This window comes from Piliocolobus tephrosceles, chromosome 6 (assembly GCF_002776525.5).
Source record: "Piliocolobus tephrosceles isolate RC106 chromosome 6, ASM277652v3, whole genome shotgun sequence".
In the NCBI taxonomy this organism is placed as follows: domain Eukaryota; kingdom Metazoa; phylum Chordata; class Mammalia; order Primates; family Cercopithecidae; genus Piliocolobus; species Piliocolobus tephrosceles.
In genome coordinates, this window is record NC_045439.1 from 86,031,111 (window position 1) to 86,054,767 (window position 23,657).

Genomic DNA, 23,657 nt, shown 5'->3' on the forward strand with positions numbered 1-23,657 from the left:
TTGCTCTGTCACCTAGGCTAGAGTGTAGTGGCACATAGTTCAGTGTAGCCTTGATCTCTCAGGCTCCAGTAATCCTCCTGTCTCAGCCTCCCAGGTAGCTTGGACTATAGGCATGTGCTACCGTGCCAGGCTAGTTTTTTTTTTGTTGTTTTTAGTAGCGATGAAGTCTCTCTGTGTTGCCCAGGCAGGTCTTGAACACCTGAGTTCAAACGATCCTCCCATGTCAGCCTCCCAAAGTACTGGGATTACAGGCAAGAGCCACCGTGCCTAGCCTTAGTCATATGTTTTGTTGCTGTAGATGACATTTCTTATCTATGGATAGGCACTTTTTACCCTGTTCATCTGCTCTTCACATCCTGGAACCACCTGCTGATCCCTGTATATGCCCCTTTCCGGCCTGTTTATGCTGTTTTCTCTGCGTACCTTCCTCACATGGGATCTGTATATTCAAATTCATTCTTTCCTACAAAATATAATTCAAGTTCTTTCTCCTTGGTGAAGCTGACTTTGGTCTGTCCTACTCTGACCCAACCAAAAGTAATTTTTCTCTTTTGACTTAACATCTTTTTTTTTTTTTTTTTAAATGAAGTCATGCTCTGTCTCCTGGCTGGAGTGTGGTGGCATAATGTCAGCTCACTGCAACTTCCACCTCCCAGGTTCAAGCAATTCTTCTGTCTCACCATCCTGTGCAGCTGGGATTATAGGTGTACACCGCCACACCTGGCTAATTTTTGTATTTTTAGTAGAGACAGGGTTTCACCATGTTGGCCAGGCTGGTCTTGAACTCCCAACTTCAAGTGATTCACCTGCTTTGGCCTTCCAAAGTACTGGGATTACAGGTGTGAGCCACCGTGCCTGGCCACAACTTAATATCTCTTTTACATGAAGCAGCAGGATGTGAAAAGAACACTGAGTTTGGTGACAAACACACCTTTTATGGTTTCACTTTCCTCAACTCTAAAATACGGCTAGACAGTACATACCTTTTGAATGATTACTATCAAAAATAAATGAAAATGATGTGTATATATATAAAATGTTCAGAGTAGGGAAACATCAAATGATTGAACACTTACTACTTCCTGCCTTGTATTAGAGCTGTTGACCCACTCCACGAAGTCTGCGTAGCAGTTACTTTGTCTTGGGCACAGGTGCCCCAAAACAGGGAATGAATTGTTAGGTAAGTAGATGCCAAATGTTGAAAACAGGTAGATTACTCTCCCTCCTTCAATCTTATTTATATATTAATCTAATTTATAATTTTTAGTAGAGCAAAGAAATTTAGTCAGGCCCCAATATCTTGATTACTTAAAAAACAAAGTTTGTGTCTTTTGAATTAATGATAACTGTACTTTGTGTCTTGTGATCAATTCCAGTTTGAGTTATGGTCAAAACAACTATAAATTATTGAACACCTTTGCATGACCGATACTATGCCAAGTACTTTATACTTCATATATCTTCACATTTAGTCTTCATAGCCACCATGTGAATTAGGTACTCTCCATATTTTAGAGATAGGAAAAAACTTCTCATATTTTGTAGATATAAAATGAGCTAGGAAACTTGATTTTTTCATCACCTTCAAAGTATAGTGCAATGTTTAAAATCTTTAATTTCACGTGACCAAAAAATAGTTCCGTTTATATTTAGTCTTACGATAAGATACTGATGTGTTTTCATCTTTAGAGATGTCCCTGCACTGAAAAACTGAAACCAGTCGCATGTAGGCACACGTTTCTCAGTGTCTTAATGTGCGAACTAGATCATCTGTGTAATATTCTTGCTTGTAGTCTTATGACTTAACCTCTTTTTTTTTTTTTTAATGAAGTCACTTTTTTTAATGAATGGAGCTGTATTTTAGTTAATAATGTGTCACCTTGAGTGTCTTATAGTAATTGCTGGGGTTTGGAATAGACTCATACTGAATTCTATACTATTGTGGAACCCATGGTGGTCTGGACATGTTGGCTAGACTTTTTCACGTGATAAGAAATAGGAAATGAACCAGACTTGTGCCTAGTTTTATATCCTCTTGAAACTTCATAATGCTTCATTTAATTGGACTTTTTTTACTTCTTAAAATGTTGAGGTTGGGCGCAGTGGCTCATGCCTGTAATCCCAGCACTTTGGGAGGCCGAGGCGGGTGGATCACAAGGTCAAAAGATTGAGACCATCCTGGCCAACATGGTGAAATCCCGTCTCCACTTAAAAAAAAAAAAAAATTAGCTGGACGTGGTAGTGCGCACCTGTAGTCTCAGCTACTTGGGAGGCTGAGGTGGGAGAATTCCTTGAACCGGGAGGCGGAGGTTGCAGTTGTGCCACTGCACTCCAGCCTGGGTGACAGGGCGAGACTCCATCTCCAAAAAAAAAAAAAGTTGAACGGTGATTCATTTTTGCTGTAATCTTTTAGATCAGGTTGAAATATATTAAATCTTTACTTAGCTCAGCAGACCCTGGTAAACAGTGGCTTTTGTGTTTCAGGGTGCAGTGTCTGGGTCAGTGCAAGCTTCAGATAGACTTATGAAAGAGCTCAGGGACATATACAGATCACAGAGTTATAAAACAGGTAAGGATCTCTGGATCCCTGCTCTCCTTATGGTTCTTCTGCTCTTTTCTATTGTCAGATTATAAATGTCATTTCTTAAAACTGGACAGAAATGGAAATGTTTACTAGCTTTATTTTAGGAATGTGAAACTCAAATGCAATCAATATCCAAAAGATGTAAGAGTAAACTAGGATAAGTTTACTTGTTTTTCGGATTTTTAAAAAATGTTTTTATAAGTCCATTGGAATTTTGTCCTCTTCTTGAAGAGTGAACTCTTACATGATTTTTATCTTCTGGCGAAAGCATGAGCAATATTGCTTGGAAAGTAAATAAGAGTAATACATTTCATTGTACAGAGAATGATTGCCAAGTTGATTTTTATGATTCTGCCCCCCCCATTTTTGAAGGCAAGATAATCAACTCTTATTGTAGAGATAGTTATGTTATTACCTTTAAAATATATAGGTTTTTAAAGTTTTTATTTCATTGTTTGATTGAGTATTCTTACTCAATATGACTTGAATGTTATGGAACCTCTCTAACTAGAGGTAAAGTTCTCATATTGTTACAGATTCTAATAGTATTAAATAGTGAGCCAAACTTTAATTTGAAAAGATAGCATTGGTTGGGTGCAGTGGCTCACACCTGTAATCCCTGCACTTTGGGAGGCCGAAGTGGTCAGATCACCTGAGGTTAGGGGTTAGAGACCAGCCTGGCCAGCATGGCGAAGCCCTATCTCTATTAAAAATAAAAAATTAGCCGGGCGTGGTGGTGGGCACCTGCGATCCCAGCTGCTCAGTAGGCTGAGGCAGGAGAATCACTTGAACCCAGGAGGCGGAGGCTGCAGTGAGCCAAGATTGTACCACTGCACTCCAGCCTGGGTAACAAGAGTGAGACTATCACAAAAAAAAAAAAAAAAAAAAAAAGCATTATGACCCATTCAAGAATTCTTAGTATGAACAAATCAAAATTAATTAGAACTTGCTTAAAAAAATAAAAACAAGGAAAAACCCTTGCTTTGTAGCGTGCAGGATAAGCCAAACTTGTTTCTGAATTGTTAGAATTGTGGGTGTCCTTACAGTTTTTTGTGTAAGAAATCTAAAAGTTTATCTGTAGAAACCTAATAAAGCACAAACATTTGAATACTGGTTTTATTTTTAAATGTTAAGTAATTATTTGTTTCAGCATTGTTTATATAGAAAAAAAAACAGATATTGGGTGGAATTTGTTAAAGCATATCCATAAAATAAACTACTACAAAGTCATTAAAAAGATTGTCAATAGATTTAGGTATACTAACTTGGAAAGATGTCCCTGAAAGTTGAAGAGACATTGTAAAACAACATACGTAGAAGGACTCCGTCTTTGTAGAAATGTATGTTCATGGAAGAAAAGTCTTAAGTACCTATGATTTTGCATAATCTTTTTTTTTCAGTCAGACTAAATGGTAAGCAGTTTTTCAACTCATTAAAGAATCTTCTCAATTGATGGCTGTAATGATCTGTTAAGGGCATAAGATACTCAGCTGCAGTGGTGTAATATTTACTATATAGCTTAGTTGTTCCATGTTTTAAGAGCAAAATTCCTAGCTTCTGTTGACTATTTAGTTTATACATTTATACTATAGTAATAGTTATATGATCAAATGAAGAGTAGCTAACATGCTCTGTATCTTAACAGGGATTTATTCAGTGGAACTCATAAATGACAGTTTATATGACTGGCATGTTAAACTGCAGAAGTAAGTGACTTTTTAATGCTAACCCACTCTTCACAATGGTAGATTATCACAGTGGAGGTTATTTTCCTTCTAACTTGATACCTTTGTACTATGACTTTTACTTAGAACTTAGACCTTGTTTCTATAGAAATAGTTCTTAGATTGTTTAAATGAGCTGTTTCTGAGGCTTAGTTAAAAAAGTGAGAAAGAGGAAGGACAAAAAGGAAGGACCAGCTGTGGGATAAAGTGTTTTATGGAGTTAGAGCAGGGGAACTTAGAAACAAAAGTATATTTAATAACTTCATGAGACTGTGATAACCAGTTTATATTTGAAATATATACAGCACTTTGGGAGATTGAGGTGAGAGGATCTCTTGAGCCCAGGAGTTTGAGACCAGCCTGGGCAACACAGCAAGACTTCATCTCTACAAAAAAAAAAAAAAAAAAAAAAACATTAGCCAGGCATGGTGGAGTACACCTATAGTCCCAGCTACTGGGGGTGGTAGGAGGCTGAGGCAGGAAGATCTTGTGCTCCAGAGGTCAAGGCTGCAGTGAGCCATGATTGTATCACTATATTCCAGCCTGGGCAACAGAATGAGGCACCCTGTCTCTTTAAAAAAAAAAAAAATGTTGGGAGGAGATGGGATTCAAATTGGATCTGTATATATAGGACAGTTGTAGAAAAATACGGATTTTTTTAGTGATTTAACTTTTCGTAGTTCGGTCCATGGCAAACTTTTCTCCTTGAACCCTTTGGCTAATAATATAAGTTTAATAAGAAAATTATATACATGTGACTATTTTCCTTTAGAATGACTGCAAACTCTGAACCCCTTATTAGATTAGATTTAGAGTATTATGGTCTCTTTTGGACATTTATTCCCAAGGAGCTGGAAGCTATAGTGATCTCTATTTTTCCTGGTGATAAAGAGCAGCTTTAGACCTTCTCTTTCTGGAACTTACCCTAGGTGCTTTATTTTAGCTGTCAGACTAGTTCATTTTTGAGTTTAGTTAAAAAAAAAATCTCTAACTTTTTATTTGAACCGTTTTTTTGTTTTGTAATTCTTAGGGTTGACCCTGATAGTCCTTTGCACAGTGATCTTCAGATCTTAAAAGAAAAAGAAGGCATAGAATATATTTTGCTTAACTTCTCTTTTAAGGTAAGAAAATAGGTACAGGACCCCATATACTTCCAATGGGGGGCGTATATTTGTACAAGTGCTTTGGAAAAAAATTTGGTAAAGTAGAAGATGCTCATACCCTATGGTTCAGAAATCTCGTAGACATATTCTCTGTAAGAGATGAGTAATTAGGTGTACCAGGAGACACAGGAATGTTCAGAGAAGCATCGTTTATAATAGCCCGAAACAGAAAACCCAAGTATTCTTTCCAATAAAATGGAGAAATGTGATGTTTATAAAATGGTTTACAGCTATGTGGGACAAGATGGGTGGATCTTGAACACAGTTGTAAAAGAGACTGGACTCCAAAACCTATTTTGTACAGTTTTCTTTATATAGAGTTCAAAAATAGGTAAAACTAATGTTGGTTAGGGCATGCATTCTTAGTGGAGGCAATATGACCTGCAGTGGAGTGAAAATTGATCTTTGGAGTGAAAACAATCTTAGCTATTAAAATGGTCTGCTGCCCTCCAAAGGGCCACAGAACATAAACAGATACACGATTTATCTGTGGTGTTAAAATTCCGTGGAGCGGGGGGGTAAAATTAGGAAGAAAACTTCTAAAAAAGGCTTCTTAGAGGGGCAAAAATGAAAAGAAAACTGAGAAACACTTAATCATGGATTCATACTTGGGCAGTAAAACTGCCCAAGAACAAAGAGGTGATTACATACAGTTTAGAGTAAGGAGTCCATCTAGGTGGGAGGTGGGGAGGTGTGAACTGAAAGGTACATCTGTGCAGGCTTCTTGGATACTGGCTGGAATATATTTCTGGACCAGGTTGGTGGTTACAAGGGCACATAATTTACAATAGCTTCTTAAGGTATATCTCTATATTTTATGTACTTTTCTGAATTTATGTGTTATATTTCATAAGGGTTTTTAAATTTTATTTTATTTATTTATTTTTGAGATGGAGTCTTGCTCTGTTGCCCAGGCTGGAGTGCAGTGACACAGTTTTGGCCCACTGCAACCTCCGCTCCTGGGTTCAAGAGATTCTCCTGCCTCAGCCTCCCGAGTAGCTGGGATTACAGGTACAGGTACATGCCACCATGCCCGGCTAATTTTTGTATTTTTAATAGAGATGGGATTTCACCATGTCGGCCAGGCTTGTCTCGAATTCCTAACCTCAGGTGATCCGCCTGCCTCAGCCTCCCAAAGTGCTGTGATTATAGGCATGAGCCATCACACCTGGCCTAATAAAGTATTTTTAAGACGCTAAAAATAATGGTTAAAGAATAGCAGTGGTGTCTAGAACAAATGTTATTATTTTTATTTTTATTTTTTTGAGACTGAGTCTTGCTCTGTTGCCCAGGCTGGAGTGTGGTGGCACAATCTTGGCTCACTGCAACCTCTGCCTCCCAGGTTTAAGCAATTCTCTGCCCCAGCCTCCTGAGTAGCTGGGATTATAGGCATATGCCACCATGTCCAGATCATTTTTATATTTTCAGTAGAGATGGGGTTTCACCATGTTGGCCAGGCTAGTCTTGAACTCCTGACCTTGTGGTACACCTGCCTTGGCCTCCCAAAGTGCTGGGATTACAGGCGTGATTTAATATGGATCTGGATAAGATGTTATGGTTTAAAATCTGTGGATATATGAGATATTTTGATGAAAAAAACAATGCTGCTTTTGTACTTACAAAAAGGATAGTAATAATTTTCTAAAAGCTTCTTACATAGCTTTTTTATGTGTATGTTTTTCCTTGGGAATATATCTTAGGATTGAACTTCCTTGAAGTGACCCAAATGTCAGTATTATCTCTCACTTTTGTTATTGTAGAAACTGTTGTGGTTGTCAACTGGGTTGTCCTCCTAAAAAGTATGAGTCTGGTATATATTGACTGAAGTTGCTAATGGCTACATTTTTACTAATTCATATGGGGGAATGAATGAAGCACCCAGGCCAAAAACAAAAAACAAAACACACAAAAAGGAAGGTATCTTTCTTTTTAAAAATTTAAATTATGTGTCCGTATACCTAACACCAAACTTAAGAAATAGAACCCCCGCCTTTTTTTTTTAAATTAGTCCCTGTAGCCCCCGGTGTGCCCCTCCCTTGTCACTTGCTCTTTGGGAGGTATCTTTACGGGAATATGAAATCTTGGACAGGAAACTGGAGGATTTGTGACTGCAGGTAGTGTTTTCATTTTTTCCTGCTCTAGGTAGAACTTCAGGGAGGGGACGATCTGGGAGGTAAATGGCTGAATTTCTATTGGATTTGTGTTTCTGGACCATGGCTCCTGATACCAGAAAGAAGGGCCTTTTCTGGGGTTGGAGTATTTCTTAAGAGGCCTGGGAAGAATGTGATTGCCTTGAGCTAACTGACCTTATGAAGAGGACCTTAAACTGAATTGCCAAGTTATTAGTATCGGGATTCACAGACTTTGGAGGATAGCAGGTATGACTCAGAAAGATTTACAGGAAAGAGCCAGAACAGTGTATATTTATGGCCTCTGATGTCCACGGTGACAACCTGAATAATAAGAAAAATGGAACTTGAGATAAAGCGTAACACAAAGATGCAGGAGGGAACGCGACCTGGTCAGCAACTTAGTAAATCCAGCTTGCTATGCTTTTAAGGAAGTCACTTTTTGGTGTTTCAGGCAGCATCTGAATTACTGAATTGAATTCTGAGGTAGTACTTTAAGAATGGTCTATTTAGATAAACTTAGGTTCATTTAGAGAATAATAGCCGGGATTGGGAAGAGATTGTATTCCGTGTCCTGGGATAGCTGGCGAAATTGTGGATTTGGAGAGGAGAAGATGGGGGTTGATGTTAGCTTGTCTTCAACTATTTGAAGGACTGTGTATATGGAAGCATTAGTTTTTATTTGTTTTTGGTGAACACAGGGCATAAAACTAGTAAGGCAAATTACAAAGAGGTGATTTTCAACTCAGTGTAAGGAAGTGATTTGTAACTATTTAGAGCCATTTGGTGATGCAGTCCTTTAAAAAACAGAATGTGCCTTTTCCTTAAGAATAACTTAGATGGCTAAGATGTTAAGATCTCAGATAACTTTCTGATATCCTTATAGAGCCTGAGAGTCTGTTTCTGAGTTAATATATACTAAGGTAACTGAAACTTCATTTTAACAGTCACCCTCAACCTTTTTTTTTCCTCCTTGAAGAACTTTTTATTTCTGTAAAATACGGATTTCTGAGTTCCAGGGTATAGACTTTATGGAATAGAGTCCCCAGATTTTGATGTGGAAGAGTTATTCTGAACTGTTTACAATGAATTAAATCATACATAATCAATGAAGAGGTTTTGTAGTCACTAGGGATTCACATGTTTAAATTTCTAAATAGGAGGTTAAATGAAGTTATACTTTACCAAGCTTTACATCAACCTCTATACCTTTCATTATGTCTGTTAAATATAGGTGAAAGGTGAGCTATTTTATTTGAAAGTAGATTATAATAACTGTCGTTAAGTTGCTATCTTGTGTCATTAAGTTGGTATCTTGTGGATAATCTTACATTTCTATTGCAAGTTAGAAAACGATTTCTTCTTATCCCTCATCTTACATCATCATCCTCACTTCATATATTTTTATCAAGTCTGATGATCCTTGTCTTTTAGTTGGACCCATTCATTATTGCTGATACTTGGGTCTGAATCTCCATCTTATAGATTCATCACTATTTGTCCTTCTTGCTTCACACTCCTTTTCATCTTTCTTTTGGATTTTTTTATTACTCTAGTTTCATACCTCTGTCAGCGTGGTAGTTCTTCTTTTTTACTACCCTACAGTAACAATATGTCTTTGACTTGTCAAAGTCTAATATAAACTTGTAAATTTATACTTTTTCCTTTTCCTTGTCAATACAAGGACCTTAGAACACTGAGGTCATGTCCTCCCTGCCATATACGTGCTGCTGTCATCATGCATTTTAGTTCTATACTTATCTAAAACTCTACACATAATTATGTAATTGGTCAATATCCATTTAGATCTGCATGCACATTTGCTCTTTTTTATGCTCTTTATTCTCTACATTTTCATTGAGGATCCTCTTTCTCCAGTCTGAAAATAACTTTTAGTATTTCCTTTTTTTTTTTTTTTTTTTTAAAGAGATGGAGTCTCGCTCTGTCGCCCAGGCTGAAGTGCAGTGGCCGGATCTCAGCTCACTGTAAGCTCCGCCTCCCGGGTTTACGCCATTCTCCTGCCTCAGCCTCCCAAGTAGCTGGGACTACAGGAACCCGCCACCGTGCCCGGCTAGTTTTTTGTATTTTTTAGTAGAGACGGGGTTTCACCATGTTAGCCGGGATGGTTTTGATCTCCTGACCTTGTGATCCGCCAGTCTTGGCCTCCCAAAGTGCTGGGATTACAGGCTTGAGCCACCGCGCCCGGCCTAGTATTTCCTTTAGTGTGAGTCTGAAGACGAAAAACAAAAACCTTTATTTTTCTTTCTTTCTTTTTTTTTTTTGAGACCAAGTTTCGCTCTTGTTGCCCAGGCTGGAGTGCAGTGGTGCAATCTCGACTCACCGCAAGTTCCGCCTCCTGGGTTCAAGCGATTCTCCTTCCTTAACCTTCCTGAGTAGCTGGGATTACAGGCACGCGCCACCACGCCTGGCTAATTTTGTATTTTTAGTAGAGACGAGGTTTCTCCGTGTTGGTCAGGCTGGTCTCGAACTCCCGAACTCAGATGATCCGTCCACCTCGGCCTCCCAAAGTGCTGGGATTATAGGCGTGAGCCACCGTCCCTGGCCTTTATTTCATTTTTGAGGAGTACTTTCATTGAGTGTAAGTTGCTAGGTTGGCAGTTTCTTTCAGTGCCTCAAAGATATCATTCTCTTATCCTAGCTTCCATTGTTTCTCTTGAAGTATTTACGGTGGTTAAATCTTGTGAAGTCTTTGATCAGATTTGGAAAATTATCACCAACCATATCTTCAGGTATTGGTTCTGTCCCATTCTTTTTTTGCTTCCAGGACTCTACGTATGTCATAAACTTTTCACTATCTTTTTTATTTTCTGCATTTTCTACCATTTTGTTTTTCTGACCTATTTTCCAGTTTACTGAATCTCTCTTCTGCTAAGTTACTGCTGCGGTCAAACTTATCCATTGAGCTACTAATTTCAGCTGTTGTATTTCTAAATTTTAGAATTTCCATATGGTTCATTTTTATAATTTGCGTTTCTCTACCAGGCTTTCAGTCTTGTCTTTTCTTTCCTCGCTTATGTTCAACAGAGTTAACTCTATTATCTTGACCCCTTGTGGTTATGTGTCTATTATTTTCTTCTCTTGTTTTCTATTTGTCTTTGTCTCATGTGGCTTATTTTTAGTGATAGACATTATATATGAAAAAATACAGAACTAATTTGAAGCCTTGGATGATAATCTTCTCCAGAGAGGATTTTTATTTGCCCCTGCCAGGGGCTCGGAAATTAGCAACCCAGGATTGCCTCATGCAATCAGGGACTGAGATGATTCAAGCTGGCCTCATTCCCTGTCAGGGCAATTTGCAGTTGGTTCTTCAGGGTCGCAACCTTAGGAGTGGGAGTATTAGCAGGGCCTCTCCTCGGTGAATGCTGAGCTGCAATGTTTATCTCTCTGTGAGCTCTGTGAGGCTGTGAGTTCTAGCTCAGCTTGTGAACCTCTTCTTTTTCTCTTCTGTAATTGGAAGAAAACCCAAGGGGGGAAAAAAAGATCCTGCTCCCTGGTGTTCGCTTTTCTTAGCCCTGAAATTGTTATGTTTTGTTCACCTTTCTAGTTCTCAGTCAGAAAATTGATCTAAATTACCTAGTCTATCATTATTGGAATGGTTCCTTTATATAGTTCTAGTGAAGTGGAACCCCTTCATGTGTTTCATCAGTTTACCATAACACTGTTCTGTTTGGGCCTGATTTTAACTTCATTTTTATTTGATTTGGTTTTCATTTTGGTTTTGGGTACTAGTTTTATGACTCTTACCCATTATCTGATAATAAATGTACACATTCTTTATAGTATCTTTTAAAATCTTCTAAATAGTATAACATTAAGGATGTTCTTAAAATTAATTAAACTTGCGTATTTGCTTTTTAGGATAACTTTCCATTTGATCCTCCATTTGTTCGAGTGGTGTTACCTGTTCTCTCAGGAGGGTAAGTTTAAGCAATTGCTTAAAAAGAAAATTTTTTCAGTTAAAATGTTTTTTTGTGGAGATGAGGTCTCACTATGTTGTCGTGGCTGGTCTTGAACTCCTGGGCTCAAGTGATCCTCCCACCTTGGCCTCTGAAAGTGCTGGGATTACAGGCGTGAGGCCACTGTGCTTGGCCTGCATTTTTTTTTTTTTTTTTTTTTTTTTTTTTAGTGTGCATCAGAATCATTTGGAGAGCTAGTCCCAGGTTTCTTATTCAGTAGGTCTATGGTAGGGCCTGAGTATTTACATTTTTAAGAAGTTTCCAGGTGAAGATGATACTGTTGTTCTGGGGCCCACACTTAGAACCGTTGGTTATAAAGCATTATATTGTTGAGAGGTAGAGTTTTTAATGATTCATACACACACGTATTTATACATATCACACATACACACACGTATCTATATATATACACATACTTTTTACCCTAAAAAAGCTAATGTTTTTCAAATGTAAATTGTAATTGAGGGTTTAGAGAATGTTATGATTAAAGAGTGGTCCCCACATGCCTGTGATCCTAATTGGTACTTCTAGGGATAATCATGGGAAATCTCATGGACCTATGGAACTGGCTAATTACTTCTATAGGTAATACTTGAAGTTTAGTAGGGTCAAATGGTAATTATATTGCTTCTTCTTGTGGTTGGAAGTCTTACAGAAGCGGGGGGAAGATCACAATTTGTTAGGTTATTTATGAAATGTTCAGTAGGCCCTCAAAGTATGAGCAGTTTAACTTGAGAATTTTCAAACACTTGGCTGACTAATTCTATTATGTGACATAATCTACATTATGGTGATTAAAATCTAAATATATCCAGCCCTTACTTTGATCATTTCTATGGTTGAGATAGTAATAGTTGTATTTAGGGTAAAAATATGAGTAACTACATCAGACTTCAGAACTTTCTCCAGAAGAGCTTTGTTCCTACAGTTATTTTTAGTTATATTTGCTTTACATGCTTATATATGTGTTTTGGGGGGCTAAAATCCTGTTAAGAATCATTTCTTGTAGTCAGAATACATACTGATTTGCTGTTAATACTACAGAATAGTTATTTGGGCATGGTGCCCATCTATAAAGCTCAGAGAAACAAAAAGTATGTGTGTTTTTTTTAACCTTAGTATTACATATGGATATGCTGAGCTCATTTTGAGTTCTGCCACATGGTAAAGCAATATAATTTTTATTTATTTATGTATTTATTTATTGAGACAGGTTCTCTCTTTGTTGCCCAGGCTGGAGTGCAGTGGTGCAGTCATGGCTCACTGCAATCTCTGCCTCCCGGGCTCAAGATATCCTTCCACCTCAGCCTCCTGAGTAGCTGAGATGCCACCATGCCCAGCTAATTGTTGTATTTTTGGTAGAGATGAGGTTTTGCCATATTGCTCAGGCTGGTCTTGAACTCCTGGGGTGAAGCCATCTACCCACCTCAGCCTTGCAAAGTACTAGGATTACAAGTCTAAGCCACTGTGCCTGGCCCAATATTGTTTTTTAAAATTATTTTATTATTTTTGTTCTTTTTTGTTTTTAATTTTTTCTTTAAATTTTATGTATTTCAATATTGTTTAAGAGTTTACGTACCTGACACCTCCAACCTAATCTTTGCCATAGCTCCCAAAATGTTAAGCACTAATACAGTTGTTGTTGTTGTTGTTTTTCTTGTTTTGAGACGGAGTCTTGCTGTCACCAGGCTGGAATGCAGTGGCGTGATCTCGGCTCAGTGCAACCTCTGCCTTCCTGGGTTCAAGCAATTCTCCTGCCTCAGCCTCCCAAGTAGCTAGGACTACAGGCATGTGCCACCATGCCCAACTAATTTTTGTATTTTTAGTGGAGATGGGGTTTCACCATGTTGGTCAGGATGGTCTCGATCTCTTGACCTTGTGGTCCACCCACCTCAGCCTCCCAAAGTGCTGGGATTATAGGCGTGAGCTACCATACCCAGCCTAGTGGTTTGTTAATAGATGTTTGTTTTGAGGGGATTGCAAGGTTTTGGGGAAACCAGGTTCAAAATGTCTTTTACTAAAGGACTTCTTGGAGGCTTAATGCTGCTTTCTATTTTTCCCAAAATTGTTTAATAATTTACACGATAGCATCTCAGAGGATGGTGTCCTCTGGCTTACTCTCTGGGAAATGCTGTTCTGTTGGAAATCCAGAGTTCTGAGTGATTCCCATGTGTTTGCTGCTGCAGAGCAGGAGATGCTGAAAGGATTCCTTTGTGAGCAGATGTTAGAGGTCTCCTTTTGACAGGTTGTTACAAAGTTGATCACAAATACACTATTACAGTGAGTGGAAGTCCCAGGTTGGGTGTGAAACAGTTGTTTAGAATTGTGCACAGCTTTATTTTGTTACTGTTAAAGCTTCCGTAGACTGTTTTTGGATCAGGCAATAAAATTGCTATAAAAAGTACTTCTCTTGTCATAAAACCTAACGATAAGTTTCGGAAGTTGAATGTTAGGTAATCCAGCCAAGTATTTACATATACAAAATAAACACGAGACTGAAAAATAGTAAATTTTTAACTTTTCTCTTGGTAGCAACACCAGCCTTTTACTAGCCACCAAGTCATAGTTCTTACGTTTTTCATAGTTTAATGTTAAAATACCTTTAACGAAGCCTTTACTGATTGGGGAGAAACGACATGACTATTGTGCTTTAGTTTTTTGTTTTGTTTTTTTTTTTTTTTTGAGACAGAGTCTCACTCTGTTGCCCAGGCTGGAGTGCAGTGGCACAATCTTGGCTCACTGCAACCTACACCTCCTGGGTTCAAGCCATTCTCCTGCCTCAGCCTCCTGAATAGCTGGGACTACAGGCATGTGCCACCATGCCCAGCTAATTTTTGTATTTGTAGTAGAGATAGGGTTTCACCTTGTTGACCAGCCTGGTCTCAAACTCCTGGCCTCAAGTGATCCATCCACCTGGGCCTCCCAAAGTGCTGGATTATGGCATGAGCCACCGTGCCCGGCCAACTATTGTGCTTTAGTTTTATGTGCTTGTTTATAAAATTGTGTATGTTTACTCAGTATTCCCATAAGCATGGGAAAAGGAAGACAGGTCATTTTTTGTTCAAAATCTTAGAGAAAAAAAATGATCAAGGAGAAGATTTGGAAGCAATTTGCAAATTCAGAATAAATATATAAAAACATTTTTATCAGCCAGATGCAATGGCTCAGGCCTGTATTCCCAGCGCTTTTGGAGGCCAAGGCAGGTGGATCATCTGAGTCAGGAGTTTGAGACCAGCCTGGCCAACATGGCAAAACCCTGTCTCTACTGAAAATACAAAAATTAGCTGGGCGTGGTGGTGGGTGCCTGTAATCCTAGCTAGTCGGGAAGCTGAGGCAGGAGAATCGCTTGAACCCAGGAGGTGAAGGTTGCAGTGAGCCGAGATTGCCCCATTGCAGTCCAGCCTGGGCAACAGGGCGAGATTCCGTCTCAAAAAATTTTTTATCAGAACATTTTAAAATGTGATTATAAAATTGACCAGTAGAGCTTTTCAACATTTTCTTGTAAGAATTCCAAGAATTTAAGTTTATGACCATAGTTTACCACCTAGAATAGAGACAAATACATGAAGTTATGAATAATACCATTTTCAATTTTAAAATCTGTTACGTAGTTTCTTAATTGATTCTTTTTTGCCACGGTGTTATTGTTCTCATTATTCAAATGAATAATTTGAATAATAAGTCAGCTTGTGACCTACTCAAATAAATATTCTGATTCCTAATAAAGTGTTTTTCATTATACCAAATGCCAACTGTGTAAGAGGGGATTAAAAGTACTAAGTACTCCATTGATTATCAAATGCTAACTATGGACTTAATTTATCAGAGGTTTAAAGCAGCAAAGAGTTGCTCTGGCAGCAGTGACCTGAAGACTTCATGAAGTAGGTGGGATCCCGGTTAGGCAGTGAAATGTGAGTGGGGTTTGGTCAGCTGGTGGAGGTTGAAGGAAAATGATTTACATAGGTAAAAAATAAACACAATCAGGTATCTAGGAAAGAGAATGAGATACTCAAAAGTATACCAGACCAGTTTGAGCTATAACACAAGGAGGGTAGGACTTATGTAGAAGAGTTGTAGGAAATAGTGCTGATGTAATATCTTGTACTTAAACAGTTCTGTGGACTGGTGACAGACCTTTTTTTTCCCTCTGCTAAGTAAACTATCACCCTGGCTATTCATCTTTCTGTATAACTGGTTGAGAAATGGGAGTAACAGTAAAGAAACTATTGTAAAGTAAATCTGGTGACAGCAGAAGAGAATATGAGACATGTTTTGCTCACAGAGCCTAGAAGAGTGTGATAGTAGTTGAGGACCACGCTGTTGTCTTAAGAGTGAAGTGAGGAGAACCTACATTGGTTTGGTAGTCATTGGAGTGGAAGGAGGAATGAAATGTGAAAGCTCATTGGAGGCAAAATCAAAATGGCTTGGTCTTCATAGTGAACTATTAAGTGAAGAGGAGGAATTATTTGCTGACTTGGGAAGAAGTAAAAGCTTGCCATTTCAGTCAGGGTAAAGCTTAAGCATTGTGTGATTCCAGATAGATTATTGAACAGTTTTCTATGTATTTCATATCCCACATCTTCTAGTTATGACCCTATTTCTTTATTTCTTGACATAGCCAAACATTTTTTAAACTAACAGCTTTATTGTGATACAGTTTATATATTATAAAACTCACCCTTTGAAGTGTACAATTCAGTGGTTTTTAGTATATTCAGAGTTGTGCAGCCATTACTACTACCTAGTTTCAGAACATTTTCATTGCTTCAAAAATAAACCCTGTACTGATAGGCAGTCACTGCCTATACCCGTCTCCCCCACCATTGATTCTGGCAACCTCTCATCTAATTTTTATCTCTGTAGATTTGCCTTTCCTGGACATTTCATATAAATAAAATCATACAAAATATGGCTGCTTGTGACTCGTGGTTTTTACAGTGATTTTTAAGTGAAATATCCGAAGAGGCTCAGCTTAGGATAGTGTTTGCTGTACAACTTTGGCAACTGAACTTTTTTAAAGTTGAAAATACTGTATTACTGTGTCCATACATATGGCATGTTATCCTTAGATGACCCTTACTTAGATCATTAATGTTTTTTTCCCTAGTATTCTTGAACTGTCTCAGTGTTCAGGAGGAACCCTTTGGAGGCAAAGAGCAGTAAGAATTTGGAACACATGTTGACAAAAGGAATGTCATTTAATACAGAAGTAGAATCGGCCACTTTTAAATGTTGATGCTGCTGAAAGTATATATTAAGGAAAAGTTTAGTTATCTTACTTTTTGTGTAGGTACTAGAACTGCTCGTCTTGTGTTCAACAAACATTTGTGCAGGTATTACGTACTTGTACAAATGCACTTTCTTTTGACCTGAAAATCCAAAAACTCCCTTTCTTCCCACCTCCTAAGACTCTGCATCCTCAAAGGAAGAGTGGGGTATCTTAAAGGAAAGGTGGTTGTGTTGGATAATAGGTAAGATGTCTACTGTGTACTTCCTTTTCCCGAAACAAGTTCCTGTCTACCATCAGCATTTCCAAAATTTGAAGATCATGTGTGGTGTTAACTCATGAACCGATTATTAAGCTTTGAGCAATTGTGGAACCAGAATCTAAATGAGTACCTGGATCTTCTAATTCTGTTAAATCAGTGAGTGCACATTACATACAATACTCTTTTAGCCCAGTAGGAGAGTTAAAGAGTGGAAGATAGATTTCTATGTTTCAGAAATAGAATACACAAAGAAAAAAAAGTTAATCCCATGAGTCTTCTGAATTTAAGTTTTTGGAGAGTTTTTCTTTTAGGTTTTTTTCCCTTCCATTAATTTTTCACTTTGAAAGGTCCCAGGGTTTGGGCAAAGCAAGTGGGGAGAGACACTTGCTTGGATTCTCCAGGATGGGGGAGTTGAAGAGGACTTCTTTCCCTAATTTTATTATTAAATATTGTCACTATAACAATTATTAATGTTAGTGGTCTACAGTAAAAGTTTTTAGATGCCTTCTCTGCAAAGTAATTTGGTTAGTCGACACAAGGATGCCTTTGGTTAGCTGGAGTGGAAGATGTGCAGGGTAGAGTGGTCTTGGCAAGTCTTCTGGGGGGAATACAGCATTTGGAAGGGTAGGAAGCAGAAGGAATCTCAAACAAGGGAAAGGCGTGGGGGGAGCCCCAGAGGACAGAACAATTTGTGGTGGACTTGGTGTCCACATAGACCTAATCAGTGGTTTTAGCTTTTGTGTTTTCAAAATTACCACAGTTTTTGTTCTAAAACTATCATTCCCTTGATTTTTTAGGCATGATATTTATGCATTTTGAAATTTAACATTAAAGGAGAAATGAAATTTTGTTTGAGAAAGATAAAGGTTAAAAAATCATTACCTAAATAATGATTTTCTAATGGGAGATTTGGTACATCCCCAGAAGTTATCTTTGGTTCAGAGAATAGTCTTCAGGCCTAGAAAGAGCTTAAGGAATTCCAGAGAGGAGCTCCATGGTCAGAACCATTTGATTCTCACAATAGAATGGGTAAAAACAGTTTGAACCATAAAGCCATGCAGATGTTCACAGCATGGATAGGATAAGGTCAGTGTCACTGTCGGGAAAAACTCTTGGATGTAACATCATGGTAGAGTTTCAGATGTAAAGAACACGCGAATGCCATTTAAGGAAACTGGTTCTTCTGCCCCTATTCTTTGGAATATTTAGGGCTAAGTTCTTAGTTACTGATACCATACAAATCTGAAAGTATTATGTTCTAAGAACCATTAGAAAAAATTGACTAGAATTTCAGAGGGATTATATTAGCATGATAACATTAGAATTTTTAAGTTACCCATAGTCCTATATCCCTAACAACTGTTTTCATGTTTGCATGCTATTTTCTCATCTTGTATGCATATTTTCTTGGTAATGGCACTTAGAAATTGTTTAAGGAGGAATAATTTTTGAGAATTTTGTATGACTCCTTTTTTCTTTTTAAGGTATGTATTGGGTGGAGGAGCATTATGTATGGAACTTCTCACAAAACAGGTGACTTTTTTCTTACGGTACTCCATTTTCACCCACAATTTAGTGTTTTGATCATGTAAATTAGATTGTAAGTAGAAAATTCTTTAATAGCTCCTACTTTTAAAGAAATTTTAGTTTATTTTTAAAATAGCTTCTACTTTCAAGAATGAAAAGGTAAACCAATAAAATGACATTGTACCTGCTGCTGAATCTATGCTAGGATAGGCATTAAGAGTGACCTTTATTTAAGGTTCTAATTTGCTCATGTTGGGCACTTGGAACATTGGTTTGTTGTTGTTTTTTTTTTTTTTGGTGACATTCTGGAAATGTTCCAATTTTACTTTTTCCCCTTGACTATAGACTTTTTAACACTGATTTGCTGCTGTTGAGTTACATACCATTTTGTTAGGCCTTCCCAAGTGGGAATCAGAAATACTGCTGTATTTTAGAGATATTTTGTTCTTCCTGTAGGGCTGGAGCAGTGCCTACTCAATAGAATCAGTCATCATGCAAATAAATGCCACCTTAGTCAAAGGTAAAGCCAGAGTGCAGTTTGGAGCAAATAAGGTACTTTTGTTAAGAATTTTACATAAACCATAAGATATATTTTATATTTATGAGCTTTCTTCCTGTCTTGACTTAATTCTCTTTTGAGATAGTTTCATTTTCATTTGGTTTGTTTTCTTCTTGTTACAAAAGTGATCTATAGAAAATAAGGAATTATAAGAAAATTAAAGATACTAATTGATAATCACTTAATGATTTAGTATCTGTTCTTTTAGTCTTTGTTATATTTGCTGTAAACATGTCTACACACTTATTGGTATGTATACTGTAGTAAATTAAATATTATATGTACTTTAAAGTTTTAAAAAATTGAGTTCATTTTATAGAACTAATTTCTGGTAAGCTTTTATGTGCTAGGCTCTAGTCTTTTCATTTATTTATTTTTACTTTTTTTTCTCTGTGCCTATTCTTACCAAGTTTTTTTAAGTCTTTTACTTTTTATTAACTCTTTCAATCCTCTTAATAACTTAAAAAGTAGATGCTATTATTATCTGCATTTTGTAGATGAGGTAACTGAAGCATACAGAAGTTAGTTAGACAACTTGTCTGAGGTGACAAGTGACAGAAAAAGGGTTGGAACCAGACAGTCTGGCTGCCCTAGGCCCAACCAAGGGGAGCTGAGAGCAAGCCATGGGACATAAGGATGTTGTTCAGGCTGGTTTTCTTTTCAGTTAACATGAAACATAGGCTGTAACATTAATTTTAGGACATAAGTGAGACAGCCTTCCAAAACCAGAGGTTTGTTACCATGACTTTTAACAAGAATTTGTGGTTTAAAGGCAAGATGGTGCTCTCAGAAGCTTCCATTCACTATGGAGGGAATGGTAGTTGAGTTAAATAGTGAAATCCTGGAGCACACAGTCTTTAGGGCAGCTTCTGACCTATTTCTATGGTCAGTGAAAGGCATCTGTCTTTCTGCTGCCCATAACCTCCACTTACTCTCACATAGAATCCCCTAGACTGTGATCACATTCAGATGAGAGATCTGTTTTGTTTTTTCCAGGGTAGGAGAAAGTGAGTCACTACCTACACTAAGCAGTCTAGTCTCCTGTGTATAAATGAGCAAGGTTGGGGAGCCAAATCTCTTGGAGAATCTCAGGATTATGCAAGATGGTAAAGTGGTCTCATGTTAGTTGCATCCACAGCTCTCATCAGAAGCAGACACAGATACTTTTTGTAGGAAAGCATCTCTAATTTAAGCCTGTAGGATTCCCAAAGATTAAAAGAATTCACTCCAATCATAGCATTCAGGTAGTCAACCCAACATATTTGAGAATTGTCAGAAATAATAAGTAATAGATATGTTTCCCAAAGACAGTAGGTTTTGGAATTATCAGATACAAAACACATACTTCAGATACTAGAATTGTGAGAAAATAGTTACATGTGAAATCTAAAATAAAGAAAAAAACATGGAATCATAAAATTGAGCAAGCAGTAAGACCGCCAGGAATGATGAGGAAGACCTGAAAAGAATATGGATGAAATAGAACTTATAGAAATAAAAAATATAGATGGGTATGGTGGCTCACGCCTGTAATCCCAGCACTTTGGGAGGCCGAGGCAGGAGGATGGCTTGAGCCCAGGAGTTGGAGACCAGCCTGGGCAACGTGGTGAGAACTCATCTGTACAGAAAATACCCCCCTCCACCCTAAAAAACAATTAACTGGGTATGGGGTACCTGTCTATAGTCTCAGCTACTCAGGAGGCTGAGGTGGGAAGATCACTTGAGCCCAGGAGGCCGAGGCTGCACGGAGGCATGTTCACGCCACTGCACTCCAGCCTGGATGACAGTGAGACTCTGTCTCAAAATAAAGAAAAAATGTAATTGTTGAAATAAGAAACTCAGTAGATTAAATACCAGAAGAGAATTAATTGATTAGATGATTATCTCAAAAAAATAAGTTAGAATGTTACACAGAGAGACATGAGGATAGATGATAGGGCAGAAGTTGGTGGGGTTGGTGGGGAGAGATCAGAGTGAGGTCTAAAATATGTCTTAGTGGAATCCCAGGAGGAGATACTAGAATTATACTAGAAAGTGAGAGAAATAGAAGTTCTAAAGGTGATAGAAGCAAGTCTACAGAAATCAGTCATAACAAAAGTAAATGGACTAAAGTTACCAGTTAGATTAAATTAATAAAATCCAGCTGTTTTAATCTTTATATTTAAAACATAAAGGTACAAAAAGGTTGAAAATTTTTATAAAAGAGAGTGATAAAGATATACCAGTATACATTAACCAAAAACAAATGATGTAGCTTTAGTATCGAACAAAATAGGATTCTGGAACAGAAAGCATTAGTAACAATTTGATGATAAGTCTGTTAATTAGGAGGATATAGCAATTTTCGTATTTTATGTACCTATCAAAATAGCCTCAAAATACCCAGGAAAAACTGATAAAACCACAGGGAGAAGTTGACAAGTCCACTATCATAGTTGGAGATTTCAACATACCGTGCATACTACTAGTCAGATAAACAGAATGCCCATATGTAGATTTGAATAACCAGTGAACAGGCATGGTATAATGGACATAGACCTCTGTACCTAATAATTAGATATAGATTGTTCTCAAGTATTTATGGACTATGGGAGAAAAATTAATTATAAATCCATAAAATCAGAAGATTTAAAAACAGTTGGTACCATACACACCATATCATTTAAATATGAAGCAGTTAAGGTTAGAAGGCAATAATGAAGAGATTAACAAAAAGCTATGTGAATTTGGAAATTAAACACAGTTGTAAATCATGGTTTTAAAAAGTAAAATGAAATTTTAAAATGCTTAGAATTGAACCATAATTAAAATACTAGAATTCTATCTATTCCTCTCTCCCCTCTTCTCCCTCCCTCTTCCTATCTGGAACATTCAAGAAACTAATCTTTTTCAATGCACACCTCAAATACTGAAAAACAGAAAAGGACAGATGTCATTCCCTGATCTTAGTTACATCTCTAAGTTAATAATAAAACCAGAAAACAGGTATTTCTTTCTGGAATTTTATAACACATGCAAACAGCCCTTAGGTCAAACAGGGCTTCAAAATGAAAACTGCAGAATATCTACAGAATAGCAATAATGCAATCATTACTTATCAGAGACTAAAGGAGAGCTCAGAGGAATGTTCATTGCCAAATCCTTATGCCATTAAGAAAAGAGTGAAAATGAATCAAGCCTCTAACTGATTGCTAGACAGGACAATGAAAAACCCCTAAGGAGGCCAGGGATGGTGACTCACTCCTGTAATCTAGCACTTTGGTAGGCTGAGACGAGTGGATGACCTGAGCTCAGGAGTTCAAGACCACCCTGCGGAACATGGTGAAACCCATCTCTGCCAAAAAAACAAAACACGAAAATTAGCTGGGTGTGGTGGCGGATGCCTGTAATCCCAGCTGGTTGGGAGGCTGAGGCAAGAGAATTGCTTGAACCTGGGAGATGGAGGTTGCAGTGAGCTGAGATCCAGCCACTGCACTCTAGTCTGAGTGACAGAGCAAGACTCTGTCTCTTAAAAGAACCTGAAGGAAAGCAGAATGGGGAAAGTATTAAAGATATACAAGCAGAAATCAGTGAGTTAGAAGAATAGGAAGGGCTAGACCCACAGTACAGTAAAGCCTCTGCAGAAACATTTGTTTAAACTGGGCGTTTGAGTACCTTGCTACTGATATTGAGACTGGGGAAGGCCAACATTCTTATTTTCTCCTTGTGTTTTGGGTGGTGGGCAGTAGGGTTGGAAAGTGACTACTTCACAGTCATTTGGGAATTTCAGGGTATATATATTTATGTACAGTTTGTTTCTGAATCTTATTTTTGTCCTTTTTGTGAAAATACTAAAAAAACCACTTTTTCATTAATGTTAAGAAAAACGTGTTACTATACATTTTATGTTTAGTTTATTAGGTGCATTATGGCAGGGCTATACTATTTTATTTGTGTGTGTGTGTGTTTTGTTTGTTTGTTTTGAGACGGAGTTTCGCTCTCGTTGCCCAGGCTGGAGTGCAATGGTGTGATCTCGGACTCACTGCAACCTCTGCCTCCCGGGTTCAAGCGATTCTCCTGCCTCAGCCTCCCAAGTAGCTGAGATTACAGGTGTGCGCCACCATTTCCGGCTAATTTGGTATTTTTAGTAGAGATGGGGTTTCTCCGTGTTGGTCAGGCTGGTCTCGAGCTCCTGACCTCAGGTGATCCAATTGCCTCAGCCTCCCAAAGTGTTGGTATTACAGATGTGAGCCACCGTGCCGGCCGGCTTTACTATTTTAAAGAGCTCTAGATGTTGAAAAAGACTACCCTGTAGAAAAATAGGAAAAGTTCTTCCATAAATTTAACATGTTAAAAAAAATAGGAAAAGGGTATAAAAAGTCTGTTTACAGGAATAGAAATAAATGGTTCATGAACATATTGGAGACATGCTCAGTCTCACTCAGTAATAGAAATACAAATTAAAGCCGGGCGCGGTGGCTCACGCCTGTAATCCCAGCACTTTGGGAGGCTGAGGTGGGCGG

General features: G+C 37.9%; 1 protein-coding gene across 11 annotated transcripts in view; it reads left to right on the top strand.

The window, feature by feature from the left end:
• Positions 1–23,657, top strand: part of UBE2Q2 (ubiquitin conjugating enzyme E2 Q2) — a 61,626-nt gene that overhangs the window by 32,296 nt on the left and 5,673 nt on the right. For 7 of the 11 annotated variants that reach the window (XM_023197618.2, XM_023197617.1, XM_023197619.1 and 4 more), the window contains 6 exons: positions 2,485–2,569; positions 4,230–4,290; positions 5,339–5,429; positions 11,483–11,541; positions 18,554–18,602; positions 19,053–19,148. In XM_023197618.2, the coding sequence (XP_023053386.1) occupies positions 2,485–2,569; positions 4,230–4,290; positions 5,339–5,429; positions 11,483–11,541; positions 18,554–18,602; positions 19,053–19,148 (441 nt within the window). The remainder of the gene's footprint in view (positions 1–2,484; positions 2,570–4,229; positions 4,291–5,338; positions 5,430–11,482; positions 11,542–18,553; positions 18,603–19,052; positions 19,149–23,657) is intronic. The other 4 variants (XR_002727803.1, XM_023197622.1, XM_026449261.1 and 1 more) reach the window with 2 other exon arrangements.